Genomic DNA, 20,068 nt, shown 5'->3' on the forward strand with positions numbered 1-20,068 from the left:
TAATTATGTAAAGTTATTTTCGTTTTGTGTGCAGAAGTGTATTGTTTTGTCTGAGTGACCTGAATAGTGTACATAATTATTGGTCACCGTTTCTTGCCTGTATGTTTGTAAATGTCTTGTTTTGTCCGTTTTTAACACCTGCTCTGAATTCACTCCGGCAGGGGTAATTCTTATATATATTTTCTGTTGAAGTTTGTCTTCAAAGAAATTGTTTAAAAAACAATGCTGGTCAATGAAACCTTCCATCGAAATGATTATTTTATCCATAAATACTATCCGAGAATATAGCTATGTTTAGGGATCATTGTTTCTATAATCACATAGTACCCTTAGTCCCTAACGATCCCAGGGTTTCCCTCATTTGTTGATGCAACTATATAAACCAGCATTGGCAAAGTCAATAGGTCTTGGCAATGTGAGGGCTATTTGCTTTGTCATTGTCTTCTAGCAATGTTGTATATCAGTGTCCTAGGCGTGCCTTCACAAACTGGAATGAAGGAACCAAGAGCAATGCTAAAGTAAACGAATGATAAAGCTTTGGGTGTGCTGCAAGCCTAATGTGTCTAAACACAATGTCTCAGCGCATGCGCTGTCTAGCCGAGCCTAAAGCTGTGACCTAAAAATGAATGTGTCCTTGTGTAATGTAACTGTTGCTCGGATCGAGTTCCCGCTACATAAAACTGCAAATATCAAACAAGCACAGTGTAACTGATGCCTATGAGTCTGAGGGAGACATTGCACCTTAATTTTAGGTGTTCTTACTGCTAAAGCAGGGAATAGGTCCACGTTTATTTACTAGCATCGGGGACCTTCCACTGCCCTTGTACAATGCAGCACTAACGAAGAATGAAGAGCAGATGGAACATGACAAAGGGGACTCTGTGATGTCCAAAACTTTCCACCTCCTTTAGAAATGAAGATCTGCCCCCAATGGAGAACAGAACAATCTGTGGGAGGTGAGCATGCATGATAGACACACCAACAAAATGGCAGGGACTGATATTTTCCAATGAGCGCCCTCCTTTTGCATCCAGCCCATAGATGCTCTGCTGCAGACAGGTGTCTGATCTTGGCGACCTTCTGTGAGATGTAGTTTCAGCTGGATAAGGGGCAGGGTTTGCAGAAGCTCAGCTTCTGGGTTCTGCACAACTAGATTTCCCAGAGTACAGCGGATTATCATGGTGGAGAGCAAGGACTGCAGAGTTTAAGAAGTGCTGTTTGAAGTTGGTGACAAATGTTTAATGCACTAACCCACTACAGTGAAATGGTTAAAAGAGCAGGCACCCGATTGGAGCAAACCCAGGCTTCAGGGCAAAATAGGGGTAATGGCCCAGTTATTGTAGGGCTTGGGAAGTAGGCTGTAGCCCTTCAAGCTGGTGTACTAGGACAGATGGGGAAATGGTTTCCGATCAGCAGCGAGGTCTTGGCGAGAGGCTAAGTCTGTAAAATTGGGTCGCAGCAGTGGCATTGGTATATGGGAGGCTGAGTGAAAACACAAGCACTCACATGGAGTGCTTGAACACAAACAAAAAAGTAGCTCCAAAAACGGGAGCAGTTGATGGGCACAAGTATTAGGTCTATGCTCCAGGGAAGGGCCAAACACAAGGAAAGGACACGGCCCAGGCATGCCTTCAGAAACCGAAACCAAGGAAATGAGTGTTGATGAAGGAAACCAATGATATAGGGATGGGCAGGTTGTAAGCCCACTGTGTATAAACAAAATGTCTTGAAGAGGCAGACAATGCGCTGTCTAGCCGAGACCTAAAATTGGCTAATTGAAATTTCACCAAATAGGTCATGAAAGTCGTACTTAAAAGTAGCACTGGCATAACTTTTAGGTCGCAATTGTGCTTTAGAAATGTAATGAACATACCCTACTCAAGGAAGTGCCTTTGACTGGTTTAATGTAAATCAGTTCATTTTTTTAGCATTAGAAAATGGTTTTGTAGACCTTAAAATGAGCTGGAAGAGGTAAATTTATGGACCTTTAGTCTATGGATCTGCAAAATTGTTGCGAACCATCAATGGATCCAAATAAAAATTAAAAATACTCCAGTTGAACGAAATAACTTTTTCTCCCTTTGTCCATTTTGGATCCATAGTACCAACTCCAGACTCTAAGCTTCTTTGATTGGATAGTTGTAGCTTGATGAAGAAGGTTGAGTGCTCCATTACAGCGTGTTGAGTCCCAACATCCTGGAAAAAAAAGAGAATTAAGTGGTCTGGGGTAGCATCCTCTGAACCCCTGGCTCAAGCGGGGTAACACTCCTAAGGAAAACAAAAAATATTTTGCAGCAGATTTCAGACCCCAAGATGTAATCTCATCTATAGATCTGTTTACAACCTATGTAATTGTATCAGTCACTTCAAGGGATGTCATCATGAATAGTGCTTTGAGTGTGCAATTTATGGTTTTCATGGCTCTTGTGCGAGTTGTGGTTTCTGACCCTGACCTTAAAGATTTTAGTGTAAGTTAAAAAAAAATCGAACATTAACTGTGTTTTTAGGTGAATAGGTAAGTTTTGTAAGCATATGTTAAAAGTATTTAACAAATGGGTATAACAAATACCGGGCTCATTCATCAGAGCAGCTAAGGACCGATCATATCAAAACGAGAAATTGATGATGTATTTGATTTAGAGGCATTAAGCTGTAATGCTGCTTATCTTGTAAGAAAAATCTTTAAACTCGTGCGTACTATCATCTGGGGCGGTATCCTGGTGCTGCAACTAGAGTCTCTTCATCCGGGGCTCAATATTAGATCGAAGAAGTGTCCTCAACCTTGTGGGACAGTTTACGCTATTGTTGTCTTTGGCCAAAAGTGAAGAACAGGGCCCCCAAACTTTGTTCAACTGTCTACCCTTCTCTACCAGATTTGTTCCACGATTACTACTGCCCATAACTTCAGCAACTGCCTGCCGACCCAGGATTCTTGGACTTCCCCACAGCGTGATGATGACATGGTTAGCTGCTTGTAATAAAAATGAAAATCATCATCTTAGTTCAGTGCAAAAGATATGTTTACTGAGAGGATCCCTAGCAGAGTTACCATAGGCATCTTCCGAGGTCCTCCCCCTCTGAAAGTTATAATTCAGCCAACACTTCAGTTCAGTCTAGTTTGACTTTTTCGCTACTACAGATGTGTGTAAGCCTGCTCTTCACATGCCCTCCAACTGGGAATTGACTTCTTTATATCAAACCTTTATAAAGGGGCGGGAGTGTAATGCCACATAAGTGATGAGGTGTTTTCTGCAGGTAGGGCAACATTATATTGTGTCTGCAGAATTACGTTCTCATCAGATGTCCTCCATGGTAATTTTCACTACTTCCACCTGTTACCTTTGAAACAGCAGCCCCCCTTCTCCTTGTACTAGCATCTTGCAGAAAAGTGAAATTGCATGAGATTCGCTGTTTGTGTTTTCACCGATTTTCTAAATGGTGGTAATGATCTCCTTCCTCCCTAAGTTGCCTTACCTGTGAGAAGCAAAACCTCTCTTCCCATCGGAGATCATATTCTTTTTTAACCTGAGGAAATGGTTTAATGATTACTTTATGGAAAAAATCCCCCACAATCTTGGGTTAAATATAGTCCCACACAAGAGATGTGGTGAATATCCCAATTGTACAAATTGGTTTTAATTGACAGGAACTGGTATATTGCCCATTGTCTAGAATTCCCATGTCCCCTTTTCCCTTGGAAGCAGAACCATACAAGAGCTTAAATCGAGACGGATGCAGGCTGCACAAGCATGTTAAGCGTAAAACTTATTTTGCAGCTTTATATTTTTCATAGATGTAATTTCAAAATGTTCGTTTTACTTCAGACACATTGGATTGACTAGAAATGTTTTGATGGCATTAAAAGGATTTACAGAAATGTAGGTTACATTTAACATCCTAAGTTTTTTTTCCTTTTTTTTTAAACTTTAATTTTGGCATTTTACAAATGCAATACAATAAGACAGCACAGTGAGCGCGACAGTGACACATTTCAATGAAAGCAGTCCAGTATGTTTCACAGTAGGTAGCAGTGCAGTTCCCTCGCAGAGGCAAAAGTGGATAAAAAATTTAAACAATCATGACACGTTTTCTCAGAGGTATACGACCCAGTGCAGGGCGTCAGCTAATTTGAACCTATACTTCCTGGCAGGCATATAATATCATCTATGCAAGAATTTATAGTGAATCTTAAAGCGACAGCTTGAGGTGATACGTCCAGTCACTTCACAACAGTATTCCCATTGCTCATCAGTGAGCTCCCTCCCTAAGTCAGCGTTCCAGTGCCCCCTGGCGGTTCCCACCACCTCTGGAGTGTGCATGCGAAGGCTGCTATATATTCTCGATACCAAGTGTGTACCGCCAGTTCTGCCTAGTAAAACAGTCAAGGGAGGGACTACTTCCGGTTCCCGTGGGTATTCTGAGAGGAGTTGTTTCATACCCTCCCGTAATCGTATGTAGTAGAAAATGTCTAGGGGTGTGGGGACAATGTCACCAAAGAATTGTTCCCTGGAACGGAACTTCCCATCAAGAAACAGATCCCCCAAAGTGTTGTGTAGGTGCCTGCACATATTTTGAAAGCCAGTTTCCTGTATCACATTCGCTCTTGGGTGATAGGTCAGGGGCATGCGCGGTGCATACAGCAAAGGGATACGCAATATTCTCTGCCATGCATCTATAGTGCAGGACACCGTGGTCGGTGGCGTCTCAAGGGCTGTAGCCGGACCATGGAAGACACCATTGAGCGGCAGCGGTCGTGCAATCCTGTCCTCCACCGCTATCTGCGGCATATATCGTGTATGTGTAATCCAATGATTGACGTAATGCGCCTGAGCACTGAGATAGTACGCCTCCGTATCTGGAATGTCAAAGCTCCCCTTGCTATACGTTTGGGTTAGAACAGTCCACTTAAGCCTCGGCTGGCGTCCTCCCCAGACTAGCCTAATCAGTTCCGATTTCAGGGTTTTGAAAAAATACGTTCCCCGATGATAGGGTATATTGAGGAAGAAGTATAAAAAACGAGGTAGTATGACAATTTTAATGAGCGAGACTCTGCCAGCCATCGACAAAGGCAACGCGATCCAGCGCGTGATGGTATCCCTCAATTGCATCATGGCCGTCCCATAATTCATCCGCACTGTCTCCTCTCTGTCTCTCGAAATCTGGACCACCAGGTATTTCAGGTCAGAGTGGTACCATTCTAACGGATAGTCTAAGGGGAATTCAGATACAGCGTGTGTTAGTGGGAAGAATCGGGACTTGTTCCAATTTATAGTTATACCCGACAGTCTGCCAAAAACTACAAACTCGCGTAGTAATGCGTTCAGTCTGAGCTGAGGATCCGCGACGTATAACGTCACGTCGTCTGCGTATAGCGATACAGATACAGAGATTTGTCGTTGAACGCATCGAAACGCGCTGTCCTGATGCAACTGTCGAAGCCGGCATGCCAGTGGCTCTATTGCGATGACAAAAAGGAGGGGTGACAGTAGACACCCCTGCCGAGTGCCTCTGGTGATGGACAAGCTGGCTGAGAGGCGGCCATTCACAAGCACCCTCGCAGTAGGTTTATTGTACAGTAACTGCACCCATGCAAGGAAGACAGGTGGGAAGCCCATCTTACGCAATACAGTGAAAAGGTAGCTCCATTCCACTGAGTCGAATGCCTTGGAGGCATCCAAGAACACTGCAGCAAGTTGGAATTCCGGTGCTACCGTTTGTATGAGGGAGAATAGAGTACGGAGGTTATGACTGGTCGCTCTAGACGGGACAAAGCCCGACTGATCGGGGAGTACAATTTGTGTCATGAGCAGAGACAGTCGAGTGGTCAGCACTTAGGCCAGAATCTTAGCGTCACAATTAATGAGTGACAAGGGACGATAGGAATCGCATTCCTTAGGGTCTTTGCCAGGCTTCAATAGAGACGTGATCACCACTTCACGCATTGTTTGTGGTAAAATACCCCCTTCGAATGAATCTTCGAAGACTTTGCGTAATACCGGCGCCATTACATCTATGTGGCATTTGTAGAACTCAGCCGGTATACCATCTAAACCAGTCGCCTTCCCATTCTTCAGGGACATGATCGCTTCCCTGATATTGTCCAGCTCTATAGGGGCACTTAAAAAATTTCTGTGAACATCATTCAGCGAACATAAGGCCACGTCTCCCAAGTAACCATCAAAGTCCATGGTACCTGAGGCCCGTATAGTGTACAACCGCTCATAGTGTGTGGCTAGAGTATCGATGGGACGAGCATTGTCCCTACATGCCACTCCATTCTGATCTTTAAGCTCAAGGATAGTGTTATCTCCTCCAGCCTTCCGTATGACCCCGGATAGCGCTTTTCCTGGCCTTTCCTCTTCACCGTATTTACGGGCAACCCAATATTTGTTACGGAATTTCGACTCCCTTGCCGCTTCCTCCTCATATTCTGACATCTTGTTTCTGAACTCTTCTTGCACAATGGCTCCATTCCCCCTCTGCATTCTACGCTCTATTTCTTTCAAGTCTCCCTCCAGTCTACGTATCGTGCGTTGAATGCCTCGCAGTACTCCAAACCCTTTAGCTATGCACCAGCCGCGGACTGTGACCTTAAAGGCCTCCCATACCATTTCTACGCTGTCAACAGTGCCTTAATTACGCGGAAAAAGTCCAGTATATCGCCCCTCAGCTCCTCTCGAATGCCATATCTAGTAAAGCAGTAGGTTGTAGCCGCCATGCAGGTCTGGGACAGTCACAGCCAGGTACCCGTAGTTCAACTAGCACAGGGCAATGGTCAGAATATGTACGGGCCAGGTGTTTCGCAGCAGTGATACCAACAGCCAGATCCCTTGATAGAAAACAGTAGTCCAGCCGCGCCGAGGTGCCTGTGTAGGAAGTGAAATGTGTGCCCTCCAGTTTCATGGGATGCATATGTCTCCAGCTGTCGATCAGTGACCCCTCCTCGACTATACCGTGCAGAGCCTCCAACATCCTAATTTTTTTATTATAACGATCTCTCCAGGCAGTTTGAAATACTTAAAGGACTATTTAAGAGGTACACACAAATGGGTAGAATAATAGAAAACAGGTCAACCTATGAAGGACACAGATTGTAAAGGTACTCTTACAGGTGAGTGTCTTGTCTTTAATGTGCCTATTACTGGTAGGTGACAACGAAGTGGTGGCCTATTCGTTCACATTAAATGCAATTTCCCACCTATAAAAAAAGTTTGTTGGCTAACGGCACCTAACCATATGTGGGTAAGAAAGATTTACCATTTCTGCCTAGAGAAATTTGTTCAGTCTGTAGTCAACTGGAGCTCCTTTGCAACAATGCGGATCTACAGTTACTTTGAGAAGACATTGTGGCATCTCCAAACGAGGAAAAATTGCTTTGTACATAATAAATTCCGTTCTGTATTCATGAAGTTGTAAAGATGATGCAATGTAAACGGAATATATGTTGTGAAGCTAACAGACTAATACTTCTAACCATTGCGCCTTGTTGTTGCATTCCTAGGTATGAGTACCATTGGGCAGATGGTACAAATATAAAGAAGCCCATCAAGTGTTCAGCTCCCAAATACATTGATTACCTGATGACATGGGTACAGGATCAGTTGGATGATGAGACACTTTTCCCATCCAAGATTGGTAAGTTTGGTGGCTATATAAGAAGCTCTCACCAAATCTCAAACTTATTTTAATTGGGCGTGGCGATTCATTATTTGGAGAAGAACACCATGTTTTCTGCTTTAAAGATCTGTGACACCTGCCCCAGAGTGTATTTTAGTATGAAGCCTAAAGTTGGGCTCTCAAACGTTGTTGGATCACTTTCACTTTGTCATCTCGGATGACAATGTATCCTAAATGCTGTATTGCAGTATTGCCTTCTTTTCCATTTCTCAGGGCATGTGAGCGCTCCACACATTGTGAAGAAGACAAGAAGTTAAAGTTGATCTAGACACTGGCAGAATCATTGTTCAAAACGAAATACTCGAAATGTATATTTTTGGCGTAGATTTGTAGAAACTATTTAAATGAAGTATGATTATGCAACACACACACTCATACATATTTTACTTCACTTAAAAGCTTGACCATACGTCTAGAAATTACATTTGTCACTCTTGTTATGCCCTTCAAAATTGCATGTTTTAGAAAATGGCCCATAGCAACGTTTAATAGAGCAACACTTTGGTAGTGGTTCAGTGTCTATTAAGCATTTACATACGGAACAGTTGCGTTTTGTTGTCACAAGTATGTGACAAGCTTGTATAGTCCTACAGCCATTGCAAAAGGAGTGGTTACAGGTGTATTTGCCTTAATTCGATCTGCTTCTTGAGGAGAATGCAACAAACCTACCTTTTGCTAGTGATAGACTATGATGCATAGTCATTCTACTAGCCCACTTTCCTACCATACTAAAGAGTGCATTGAAGGCATTGCTTGATCGCACAATATTTCCCACTTGGATTAGCACTAGTTGCAATCCTATTTTGGCTATCACCTTTGTTTGCTGTTCAAAAATAATGATCTTAATAAACCAGATTTACAATTTCAAATTGTTGACAACTTATTTCTTGGTCTAGCTACACAGTTATTTACAATTAGTGGTATAACCTTAAAACTATGATGCCTGTTAGTTTCATAGACGGCTTAGGCTAGTTTATGATTTTTATCCACACTCCATCCTAGTCAGTTGAAGACCTTGGTTCTGGCTGTTGCAACCAAAACTGTCAGACTAAGTGATGAGATGCCAAAGGTTCTCTGCCCAGAACAGAATATGTTCCTAAACGATGGTATAAAAACCTTTTCCAGGTGCCATTTTACTGTCCAGGCTCATCTCTGTGGAACGCCCTCCTACTAACCCTTGGCTATGTGGCCAGTAGAAGGGTCCAAAATCTCAACTCTTGTGCTAACCATTTCGACTGTCACCAGTCTATAACCGCTATCCACCATTAATATTTGTAGTTTCCGCCCCCCTCCTGATATTTTCCACCCCACACTAAAGTTTTTAAGCATTTAAGACTGTGTGTATACTGTATAACACAGACTAAAATATCTCTAACCTCGCCATTTTAAATAATTTCCTTGCTAGAGGTGTTTCGTTGACATTTAACAGCTGAATCTGTCGTGATTAATTGATTCCTGTTTGTTTTTGTCACATTGCAGTTTAAGGTAAGGTGGTCTGGATCTTGTCTGGTCAGAGGATGTTTTCATGAAGGCCAATGTACAGATGTTTCCAAAAATTGATTGTCATATCCGTATATTATCTTTCATTCCATGATGTGTAAAGAGTCTGTAATCGAAATAAAATCATCTTTTCCCTTGCTTTTTTGTTTCAGGGATGTGCTTCTTGATTTATGAGGGAGAACTTAATTACATTACCCCTTTCACTGCAAAGGTGAAAAGGTTAACAAGCAGATCATCTGTGTTGCATTGTTTAAACATATTTACTCTTTGGTCTCTTTGTGCACCCATACAAACTGTTTCTTTGTAATAGAGACTTCTAGCCACAGATTCCTCAACTTTTGAATGTTTCCCCGGCGTCCGACTGGATCTGAAAACTTATCTGCAGTACCTCTGTGCTCCTATAGGTGGTGCCACATAGCTATTCACTGATGCCAATCCAGACGTGACATAAAGAGCCTATATAGGAGCCATTTCCGCAAGGTGCCGTCAGTTCCTTGTTTTCTGCGCCACCAGACGCCGATCTGGAACGCCCTCTTGTCTCAGACATTTACTTTATTTCTGGAAGTGGGGGGGTGGGGGGGCCTCTTCAGGGACAATGCAGACTTTCGAGCAGCGGAATGAGCAGGGCCACAGCTCTCACTTGGCCTATCTGCCCAGCCTTGCTAACCACACCATACCCACTTCTCCTTTTGCATCTTCAACAGAGGTGTTCTGTGTGAGAAGTTGGCCTGATATGTGATGTCCACTATTCTAGTGGACACCCTGTATCAGTCCTAACAACCCTTATGGTGATGGTTGTAAAGTCAACCTTATAGGCCAGCTATCCTAGTGGTAGCATGGACAAAGCAGTCTTAGGCTAAAACTTCAGAGAGCATGTGAAGCAAGCTGTTTTACCATATGTAACCCCTTGAATACCAAATGAAAGGACACCACACAGGTTATATATAAATATATATGTATTTATTAATAACACAACCCCTCTGAACTCTTTGAGGTCAGAGGCCAAAGCACGTAACCAGTTACTCAATTATCATACAATAAGTTGCACAAAATACAGCCGAGCCCTAGGGGCGTTGCAAATCATATACTAAAATAGTGGTATAAGGACCACGTCACGAACGGGGAGTAGGCTTAGGGAATCGCTGGGGCTACGCTGTACTACCAAAGGTTAGGAAGCAGGAGGCCCACTGGATGCGTGTGCAGTGTCTATACACACACACACGCGAGTTACCATACGGATACAATGGGAACGTAAGAGTTAGAAACTAGTTGATTTAGGACACTTCCAGATGGACTAGGAGAAAGCTACTTAAAACTAGGACACTTGGATAGTCAATAACCACAGGAACACCGGAGTACTCGCGTTACCGCACCCACAGGAGCCGGGTGCATAGGTGTCAAGTTGTCGGGTTTCGTCGCTGAATCCTATGGAGACCTGTAAAAAGATGCTGCAGGCGACCAGGAGAGAAGTGTCCGGTTGGATCCAAGGGTGGATCGAGGATGAAGTGTACCTGAAAGAGGGGACAGAGTCTGGGTCACTAGCCAGTGACCAGGAAGGAACCAGGCTATGTCGCGAAGCAAATTTAACAAAGGAGGGAGGTAGAGTAACAGAAGTAGGATTCTTACTCCACAGACTTATATGCATAAACAAAAGGAATCCTACTGGCAGGTGAGTGTTACCCAAACAGAGGTATGGGAGCACTCAGTGTTTGTTAAAATACCCCTCACACACCAAAAGGCCCCTTGGTGTCATGCTTCATCATTGGGGTCTTCGCACCCCTCTATCGGGATGCGGCGTGCTGCGACCTGCGACTACGCGGGAGCACTGAAATCAATGACTGTGTGGTGTGTGTGGTGCAAGTGATAGAGGTATTAATGTAAGTGGTGGGTTTTAGTGAAGGATTAAAAAGTACCTGGCTCGTGGGTGTATTGGAAAAAACTTTATTCACAGCCCGAGCTGGCACTGCTAAAAGAAGTGAAGTGCGAGGTAGTATCTGTCGTGGTTATGGACAGTAGCTCATGTGTGCGTCGACATGTTTCGGAGCATATGCTCCTTCTTCAGGACGGGGGCACAACTTCCCCACCTTACTCACGTTTCACTAGTTCAAAAAATCACAAGTTTGCGTTTAGTAAAAAGTGAAAAAATATTTTTTAAGTGTATAAAAATAAGCAATAATGTGCCTACAGCGGATTTTCACTCAGGATACATGCATTTGCATGACCTCGAAAAGAAAAAGAGAAACAGAAAAAAGAAATGGTCACCCTAGTCATGGGTAGTTCAGACAGGTGCAGTCACCTGGAACGAACCATTAGCACCATTGGCTCTGTAAAAGAAGACTCACAAGACATACAACATAGAGAACACAAGATTATATTTAAAAATGAATATCACGGAAGTCTGGTCATACTTATTAGATACAAGTTGCTTGCTTCATGAGCACTCTAGAACGTCTGGGGGGGGGGCGATTGCTACTTTGTGCAATCTAAGTGAAAAAAAAAAACAAATAGGTTTTATTCCTAAATCATTTCTTACTCACTTTGTCATAAAGAAGTCCTTGTTTAACCTGCAGTATACTCACAAACTCGGGACGAGTTGTCCACCGTCATGCCCCACACGCTGCGCTGCTCGAATGGATGCCAGAGACTGATGTGTGTGGTATTTATACCCGGTGGTTCTAATCCGTATAACCGGTAATTACCCTTGGGCGGATGCGTTGTTATGCCCAAATAAGGGCTATCCGCTTGTTAACTTAATGATTTTGGGCTAATTACGGGTCCATATAAGGCAGATCCGGTCCGGCCGGTATGTAATGTAGTTCCGTTAAAGGGCCGTACACTGCCGCCGGTCTCTCCATTGTAGCGCATGCTCTGAGCGTTTACCACAACGCGCATGCGCGCTGGGCAGACGCCGCATCTAGCGCATGCGTACTCCGGTCATATTGACTTGGTGATCGCAAATGGCCATAGAGATCGCGAATGAAGCGATACTCCTGCCGATCTTGGAAAAAGTGGTAGGGGGATTCCTCCTCAGTATGATGATTAGTCATTCGCATTTGTGTGCAATACATCTAATTGTAATACTACCATCAGCATGGACATGACTTGGGAAAAATAAGTAAAACATTAGATGAATGGGGTGTTGGGTTTATAATAGTGAAACGTGACTCAATGAGTATGTCTCAATGAAGGACATAACGATCTTGGAATTATAATCACATTAGGTAGACATACATGCTGTTCGATAAAACACATGGAGTATTATCATGTCACGTATGATTATGGTTAACGTCATTGTTTAATGAGATAACTGTGCCCATGGGACGTCATCGTTGAGTCCGAGGGTGTTTGTGCCCAGACGAAAAACCCATTGTTGCTCCTTTTGAAAAAGGGCCCTTTCTGATGGCAATGATTCAATAATTGTCCATCTCAGGTCATTGACACAATGTTGTGTCTCGAGGTAGTGTGTTGCCATCTTGGTCGTGCTTTTTTTGCAACGGACATTACTTTTATGCTCATTTATCCTTGTTTTTACAGCTCTGGTGGTCATTCCCACGTATTCCAGTCCGCATGGGCAGGTTATTAAATAGACCACGTTCTTGGTATTGCAATTCGTGAAGTGTCGCTGTTCCCAAGTGGTGCCATTTCTGAATGTAAGGATCCTGCTCTTTTGGGTCAGGTGGCAGCTACTGCAGTTACCGCAGGGGAAGTGACCTTGGATCCCAATTGTGTTTGGTTGTGTCTCAGTGTTAGGTTTCGGTCTTGTATGTACCAAGATGTCTTTAAGATTACGCCCACGGCGGTGGGCATGCATAGGTTTCTCCAGGTTAAGTGTACCACAGTTAAGAATGGACCAATGTTTGTTGATAATTTTAGACACCTCATTGGATACAGTGGTGTAAGTCGTGACACATATCGGTCGTCTTTGTTCACTGGTTTCCTGTGGTTTGTCCTCCAAAAGGGCATCCCTGTGGTTGTTCTTTGCCCTTTTCATGGCTTTGTTGATAATCCTTACCGGGTATTGTCTCTGTATTAATTTCTTCTTGAGGTCACAAGCCTGTGACCTGAACTCCGTGAGCTCGGTACAATTGCGCCTTAGGCGTAAAAATTGTCCGTATGGCAAGTTTTCCCTCGGGTGTCTCGGGTGAAAACTGTCATACCTTAAGAGACTTAGTTCCTTGCCGTGGGTTTGAAGTGAGTTGTGCTTTTCAGTTTACCTCCTTCTGTGTAGACATTGAGATCCAGAAAGACCATGGAGTGATTAGAGACAGTGCTGGTGCATTTCAAAAAGGCATTCTGACTGTTGAGCCACGTTAGGAAATCAACTGCTGATTGCAGATGACAAAGACGTCATCAATATACCTTTTCCAGGTGTTGATGTTGCTCCTATAAGGGTTGTCTGTATGTAGTATTTTGTTTATCTCTAGATGGCGTACGTAGAGACCAGCCAGACTGGGAGCAAAGGTGCTGCCCATGCTGGTACCATGGCTTTGTAGGTAGATAGTTTGTTTGTACTGAAAAAAGTTTTGTTGTAGTGCCAGAGAGATACACTCGAGGACAAGACCCCTAGGTGTTTGGTACTTCCATGGTGTAGCAAACAGTACTTCCTCAATGATTAAGAGTGTTTCATCGTGTGGCAAGCTCGTATATAGGCTTTCCACATCCAAGCTCATCAGGAGTTGGGTTGTTGGGTCGAAGTCTATGTCCTCTAATAGTTGCAAGACTGACTTCGTGTCTTTTAGGTAAGTATTAGTTGATTGAACCAGAGGGCGTAAAAAAGCATCCGCAAACTTGGAAAGTGGCTCCAGGATAGAGCCAATGCCTGACACAATCGGTCTGCCAGGCGGATTGGTCATGTTCTTATGGATTTTTGGGATGCAATAAAAATAGGGGATGCGTGGTGTTGATTGTTGTAAGAATTCTGCTTCATTTTTGCTCAACGAGTCATGTGCAAGTCCTTCTTCAATCATGCCCCCTTTTCTGGTGCGAAGTCTCTCAGTGGGATCATCATGTAGGACAGTGTAATTCCGCCTGTCTGATAGAAGTCTCAAACATTCGGTCTCATATGACTCAGTTGTCTGTAAGACAATGGCGTCACCCTTGTCTGCTGGTTTTATGGTTATTTTGTTATCTGCCAGTTCCCTTATTGCTTGTTGTTCATGTTTACTGGTGTTGTGAAAAACATTGGTTTTGGACAGGTTAATTTTATTGACTTCCGTCATGATCGCTTTCTCAAAGGTTAAGACTTCGATAGGTAATGAGGAGTCAGGTGGGGTGAATGTAGATTTTACTCGTAATCCCGTGTCTGTCGTTCTCAAAGTGGATGGTTTATCCTGAAAAAAGGCTTGTAGTTTCAGCTTCCTTGTAAAGTCTTTTATTTCCATGTTTAATCTGAAAATATCTGGTTTTTGTGTGGGCACAAAGCCAAGTCCTTTGTTTAGCACGCTCTTCTCTATTTCGGTTAGGGGCCAGGGGGTCAGATTGACCACTAAGTCCCCCTCTTGCTTGTCGATGGGTGGTTCGTGAGGGATCCTGTCATGCTCCTCGTTTTCCGGGAGTTGTTCTGTTCCTGTTGCTCCTCCCATGCGACATTGTTGCCTTTTCTGTTTCTCCCCCGTGTTCCGGGGCGTGTGCCTAAAAAAGGTTGCTGGTCGTAGAAACCTTCATTATACTCTGGGTTCCACTGTTGGTAATTAGGTCCTGCCATCGGTGGTCCAAACTGAAAAGGGGTGAATTGCGGTGGGCCCATGTACGGTGGATACTGGGGTTGGGGTTGATAATCTCTCCACCCTCTCTGTCTAGGGAATTGCTGTCTCCTTTGTCGCCAACCGCCTCTACGTGGTCTGTACCCTTTGTTCCCACTGGAATTAGAACCCGAAGAGCCATTATCCGAACCATCACTGTCAATATCGCTATTCGAGTTCTTGGGAACATAGTCCGGTTTTGTGTAGGGATAAGCACCCTCTGGGGTAAATTTCGCTTTATCTTTGCTTAATTTGTTAGTTTTACTTTGTTTTAGTGTGAACTCTAAATCAGTAATTTGCTGATTGAGTTCATCCAGTCTTGCTTTCAGATCAGCAGGTGATATATATGTACTTAGTTGGACTTAAATTTTGTGGATCTCGAACTTAAGTTCCTGAGTGATCCTGGCTGCTGTTTTCACTAACAAAACTAGCCAATCTCTTGAGCAGTGCCATGAGATCAGTGACCACTCTTTTTTGAAAATGAGATCATTCTGGAAAATCAGAGGTTCATTTTTGACAATCAGCCCTGGTGGTGCCATTTTGTTCCTAAGGTATTCAGTCATGAACAGGCCATGTAGGGCTGCTTTTATTTGGTTGCGTCTCAGATTGATTAGTTTGTTCCAATCATTAATGCTGGGGCCTGTTTCTGGATTGCTCAAGCCTTCAAAAGGATTGATGGCCGTCAAAATCCTGTCAATTTCTTCCTCCCCGAACGTGAGGCCATGTTCGTCCTCCATATTCTTAATGACCGCTGGCTTCCTTGATAAGGTGTGTGTTCCTATGTGTATGAAGAGGTGTGAGAAAAACTCCCGCAGCTGCGCGCTGCCTACTATACAAATTTAACAAAGGAGGGAGGTAGAGTAACAGAAGTAGGATTCTTACTCCACAGACTTATATGCATAAACAACTACCTCGCACTTCACTTCTTTTAGCAGTGCCAGCTCGGGACTGTGAATAAAGTTTTTTCCAATACACCCATGAGCCAGGTACTTTTTAATCCTTCACTAAAACCCACCACTTACATTAATACCTCTATCACTTGCACCACACACACCACACAGTCATTGATTTCAGTGCTCCCGCGTAGTCGCAGGTCGCAGCACGCCGCATCCCGATAGAGGGGTGCGAAGACCCCAATGATGAAGCATGACACCAAGGGGCCTTTTTTTGTGTTTGAGGGGTATTTTAACAAACACTGAGTGCTCCCATACCTCTGTTTGGGTAACACTCGCCTGCCAGTAGGATTCCTTTTGTTTATGCATATATGTCGCGAAGCAATCAGGTCAGGTCGTGAAGCTTGTCTCTGCAGCCACGTGGACCAGGAGGCGACGACGACCAGGCGCTGGATGTGGACTGTTCCACGAAGGATCTTGCTTTTGGCTTACGGATTGGAGTCAACAGGCCTTGGCAAATGCAACCCACGCAGGAATCGAAGATGGGCTACTGTTCAGACCAGCTAGGTCGGGGGGGCTTCTCTTTTTCAGGGAAGCAGGAGCAAGCCTGGAGCAACCAGGCAAGCGGTGCAAATTCAAAGGTTTGTCGTCAGAGGCCACTAGCCAACGGGCAAGTGACCGGACAGACGCGTCGAGCACAAAAGTACTAGCAGGCCCCACGAGGCACTCGGTCAGTGTGGGGGGCTGTACTGTAGTGTAGTTCCTATCATCCCAATAGGCTCTGCACATTGGAATAATACCTACAGCAGTAAAGGCCTAGACCAGACGTTAACTAGGTCTACTACTGTCGATACTAGACTTAAAGTTTTGGGTTTGCCAGCTTAGCTCAGAGTTCACTAGAAACTTTCTCGAATGTTCAAGGAGGACTTAACTTCCCTGATTAGACAAGAAGGGATTTCGTTTCTGACAACCATAGAACATGACAACTTTGCTCTCCCCTAATCAAGAGTATATCTCGAGAGTCGTGTGAACAAAAGGCAATTTATTTTACTCAGTCAGTACGTGCGTTCTTAGTCTCATCAGAATGTAGAGAAAAGGAAGAGACGGGCGTGTTCAATAAAAAGGTGTTATTTATTGATCAGTCTCTTTTCTCATACAAGAGAAATGGATCGATATTATTGCAATACTTATAGTTAAGTAAAGTGCATACATTAAAAGCAATGGTATAAAATAATACTGTAAAAACATTGATATGGTTTCTAAGCCATAAGATGTTTTAAAATGATTAAAATATATTACATACACATATACATTTGACTAAACGTACTCAACTGGTGTTTCTAAATACGCCTACCCCGTGTACCTGACCTAAGTCTAATACGTGGGCGGGAATAGAAAGTTACAGTTTAAGTTAAGTTTGTTTTTGCCAAGTGACTAACTTAAGAATTCTCTGCGAGGGGTTATTCAGTTCTGTACCTGGAAGTTAGGATGAATGAGGAATGGTATCTCTCTCTCTGGTCTCGATATTCCAGGCGGCCTGCGAGGGCTACCCAGAAGCGCCGGGGCTGGATTCTCGGCAGGAGAAAGCAGCGCGTCTCGTTCTCAGCGCGTCAGGAAGGCGGGGCTGCTGCCAGCGGGGTCTGCTCTGCTCTGGGCTTCGGCAAGTATGGCTGCTCCGTCTCGTCACCACGCGTGTGTTTGCATAGGGCAAGATCGGTAATATTTATACCTTTAAGGTGCCGAGATTGACGTAAGGATGGACATAGATACGTCAATAAGGATGTCATACGACTTGCTCGTTAGCACATTCTTTTACTGAAGTTCTCGGTGAAATCAAAACAATGGCCGCAGGGTTTTGCCCAGGTTGTCATAGGTTTGATTTGTTATGAGAACTCCGTATGCCTTATCAGGGGCTGGAGGAATATCGCTTGTCTAATTAGATCGCAAGCGTTATGACCTAATCAGATAACACGTTCCTGTGCCGTAGTGTGACTGCGTCAGATAACGGTATCTGCATCATGGGGGTTTTCTGCCTCATGGGCTGACTGCTAGTTAACTTGTTGGTTTGTTTAACCAGAATAGGGTCAGGAATAGGGGGATCGATTCAGAACCTATAGGAATACATCACACCCACTCCACGCTAACTATGGTCATATTTACTAATCTATGCATAGTAAAACATAGTACAACATACTATAGAGTATTGTGTATACCTTACCACCCCAAAATACATAAATGCATTTTGAAATTATCAAATATACTGAAAAATTGCAGACATATGTATTGTATGCACTCAAGCTGTAGAATAACGCCAAAGTAATCGCATTAGTATACATTATTGCTTATTTGGTATATGAGAATTACACATGAAATGGCTCTAAATACAGAAAAAAAGTTCGAGACCATTCCATCACAGAATAAAATATTTATGAACATACCAGCGGGCAGCTAATGTCTATAAGCTATCTAAAATGAGAAATTTTAGTTCTTTAAGAATAGTTCTTACTTTAAGCAGAAGATAGTGTCCCGAAAAATATGAAAAAATATTTTGGGGCTGCTGAAAAACTTGCTGTCCGTGAACTGGAGGGAAAATTGTTCATGTGACTTTATTTTTAAAGTTGAAGGCCGAATTCAGGGAACGCCGTGTGCGAGCTTGTTCAAAAGTCTCTATTTCTGTTCTGGCGAGAACATCATATCATTTAGGCTTTCGAAAAAACTGTCAACAGCTTCCTGGGAAAGTTCCACTAACTCGGAAATGGGTGTAATCATGCATTCATGCGCATGATTGTCTCCATTGACATTCTGATTCGCATTGCTGACAGAAGGTCGTACCTGATCGATGCTGCTTTCATCTTGAACTTCACTACCCATCAATCGCAGTGGTGAAGCTTCCACGAATGCCGTCATCAGGATTGGTAGCCTTTGAGGGCAGCACAAAGCGTGAACCTTGATCGGGCTCAACAATGTTTCTGCATCCATTGGCGCATCGGATTGTAGCGTCAGACAGGTGTCTAACACGCATTCTTCTCCGCATAGCAGACACCTCAATACAGGTAAAACACATCTTTGCCACATTGGTCAAAATGATAGAAACCAAGTCATGTTCAGGTCTCTAAGCCGGGAGAGTCCCAGGATTTTTGATATCCGGTCCCGGTATCCAATGGCTAGGATTGTTTCTTCCCTTGTCGCAAGAGTTTTGTCTGTGGCATGGGTTGCCATAACGAAAAATAAGGACTAAGAATAGGATTCCTGCAATTAGTCCCAGGATCAGGGGAAGTCCGCCAAAAATCGAATGGACGAAATCTGGAAAAATACCCAGTATGGCTTTGAATGGTGTTAATGCCATCGAAAATACTGTCTTAAATACCTTTGAGACCCCATTGGTATCAGAAATATTTAAGATTTCATTCAGGATTTCCGCGAAATGTACGGGGGAATTAGTTGATAATAATGTATGTATCTCTGCAGTCGTCCTTGCGACTTGTAGATCATACGTTTCTTTTGATGACGTGAGCCTTGTAGGCGTCTGAAGAAGCACTGTTTTCATTCTGCTTAAAGTATCTATTCGAATAGAAGTAATTTTCAAATTGGGCCATGCCCTTGCCTCCCTGTCTGGAAAGGAGCTGGGGAACAATGAGCGTCCACAGCACTTGACCTTCGCAGTCGTAGTTACTAGATAAGGAGTCCCGGGCATAAGACTACAACATCTGCGGTCTACAATTAGAATGTAACTCCCATTATAGAGTCTTTGAAAGAATGGTTCTATTTCTGTTGCAGGTGCGCCTTGCTGGTGACATGAAAGGTTGTATGAATTCCCTTCACAGGCTCCATGCAAACTAATTCCGTTACACAGAAGCGTGCCGCTTAGTGACATCGCACAATTGTTGCCACTAAGAAACACTTTCTGTCCTTTATTACTGACACATGCATGTGAATAGGGCAGGTTCCAAGTTGTTTTAAGGTACCCCTTTCCCAATTTCTCGTACATGCCAGCCTGTATATATTTTTGGCAGTATTGAAACCTGAAGGTTGAGATTGGAATATTTATTATCCCATGTATTATCCATTCACTGACGGGTCGTTCTGACATTGTCACTGGTAATCTTTCTAGTTTTTCAATGCTCAAGATTGTATAATCAGCACCCTTTTGTGCCATACTGATTTGTCTATCAGTAAGGTTAAAGATTTGGAATAGTGACGTTGTGTTGATTAAACGCCAAGGCACATAGCCTGAACGCAGATTTTGTAACGTCCAGC

General features: G+C 43.5%; 1 protein-coding gene across 1 annotated transcript in view; it reads left to right on the forward strand.

Annotated features, from left to right (window-relative positions):
• The window catches only part of MOB1B (MOB kinase activator 1B), a 305,722-nt gene that overhangs the window by 191,414 nt on the left and 94,240 nt on the right, over nucleotides 1-20,068 (forward strand). Inside the window, exon 4 of the mRNA XM_078676405.1 lies at nucleotides 7,502-7,635. Coding sequence (XP_078532531.1) covers nucleotides 7,502-7,635 — 134 coding nt within the window. The remainder of the gene's footprint in view (nucleotides 1-7,501; nucleotides 7,636-20,068) is intronic.

Source organism: Lissotriton helveticus, chromosome 2_1 (assembly GCF_964261635.1).
Source record: "Lissotriton helveticus chromosome 2_1, aLisHel1.1, whole genome shotgun sequence".
NCBI classification, from domain to species: Eukaryota; Metazoa; Chordata; class Amphibia; order Caudata; family Salamandridae; genus Lissotriton; species Lissotriton helveticus.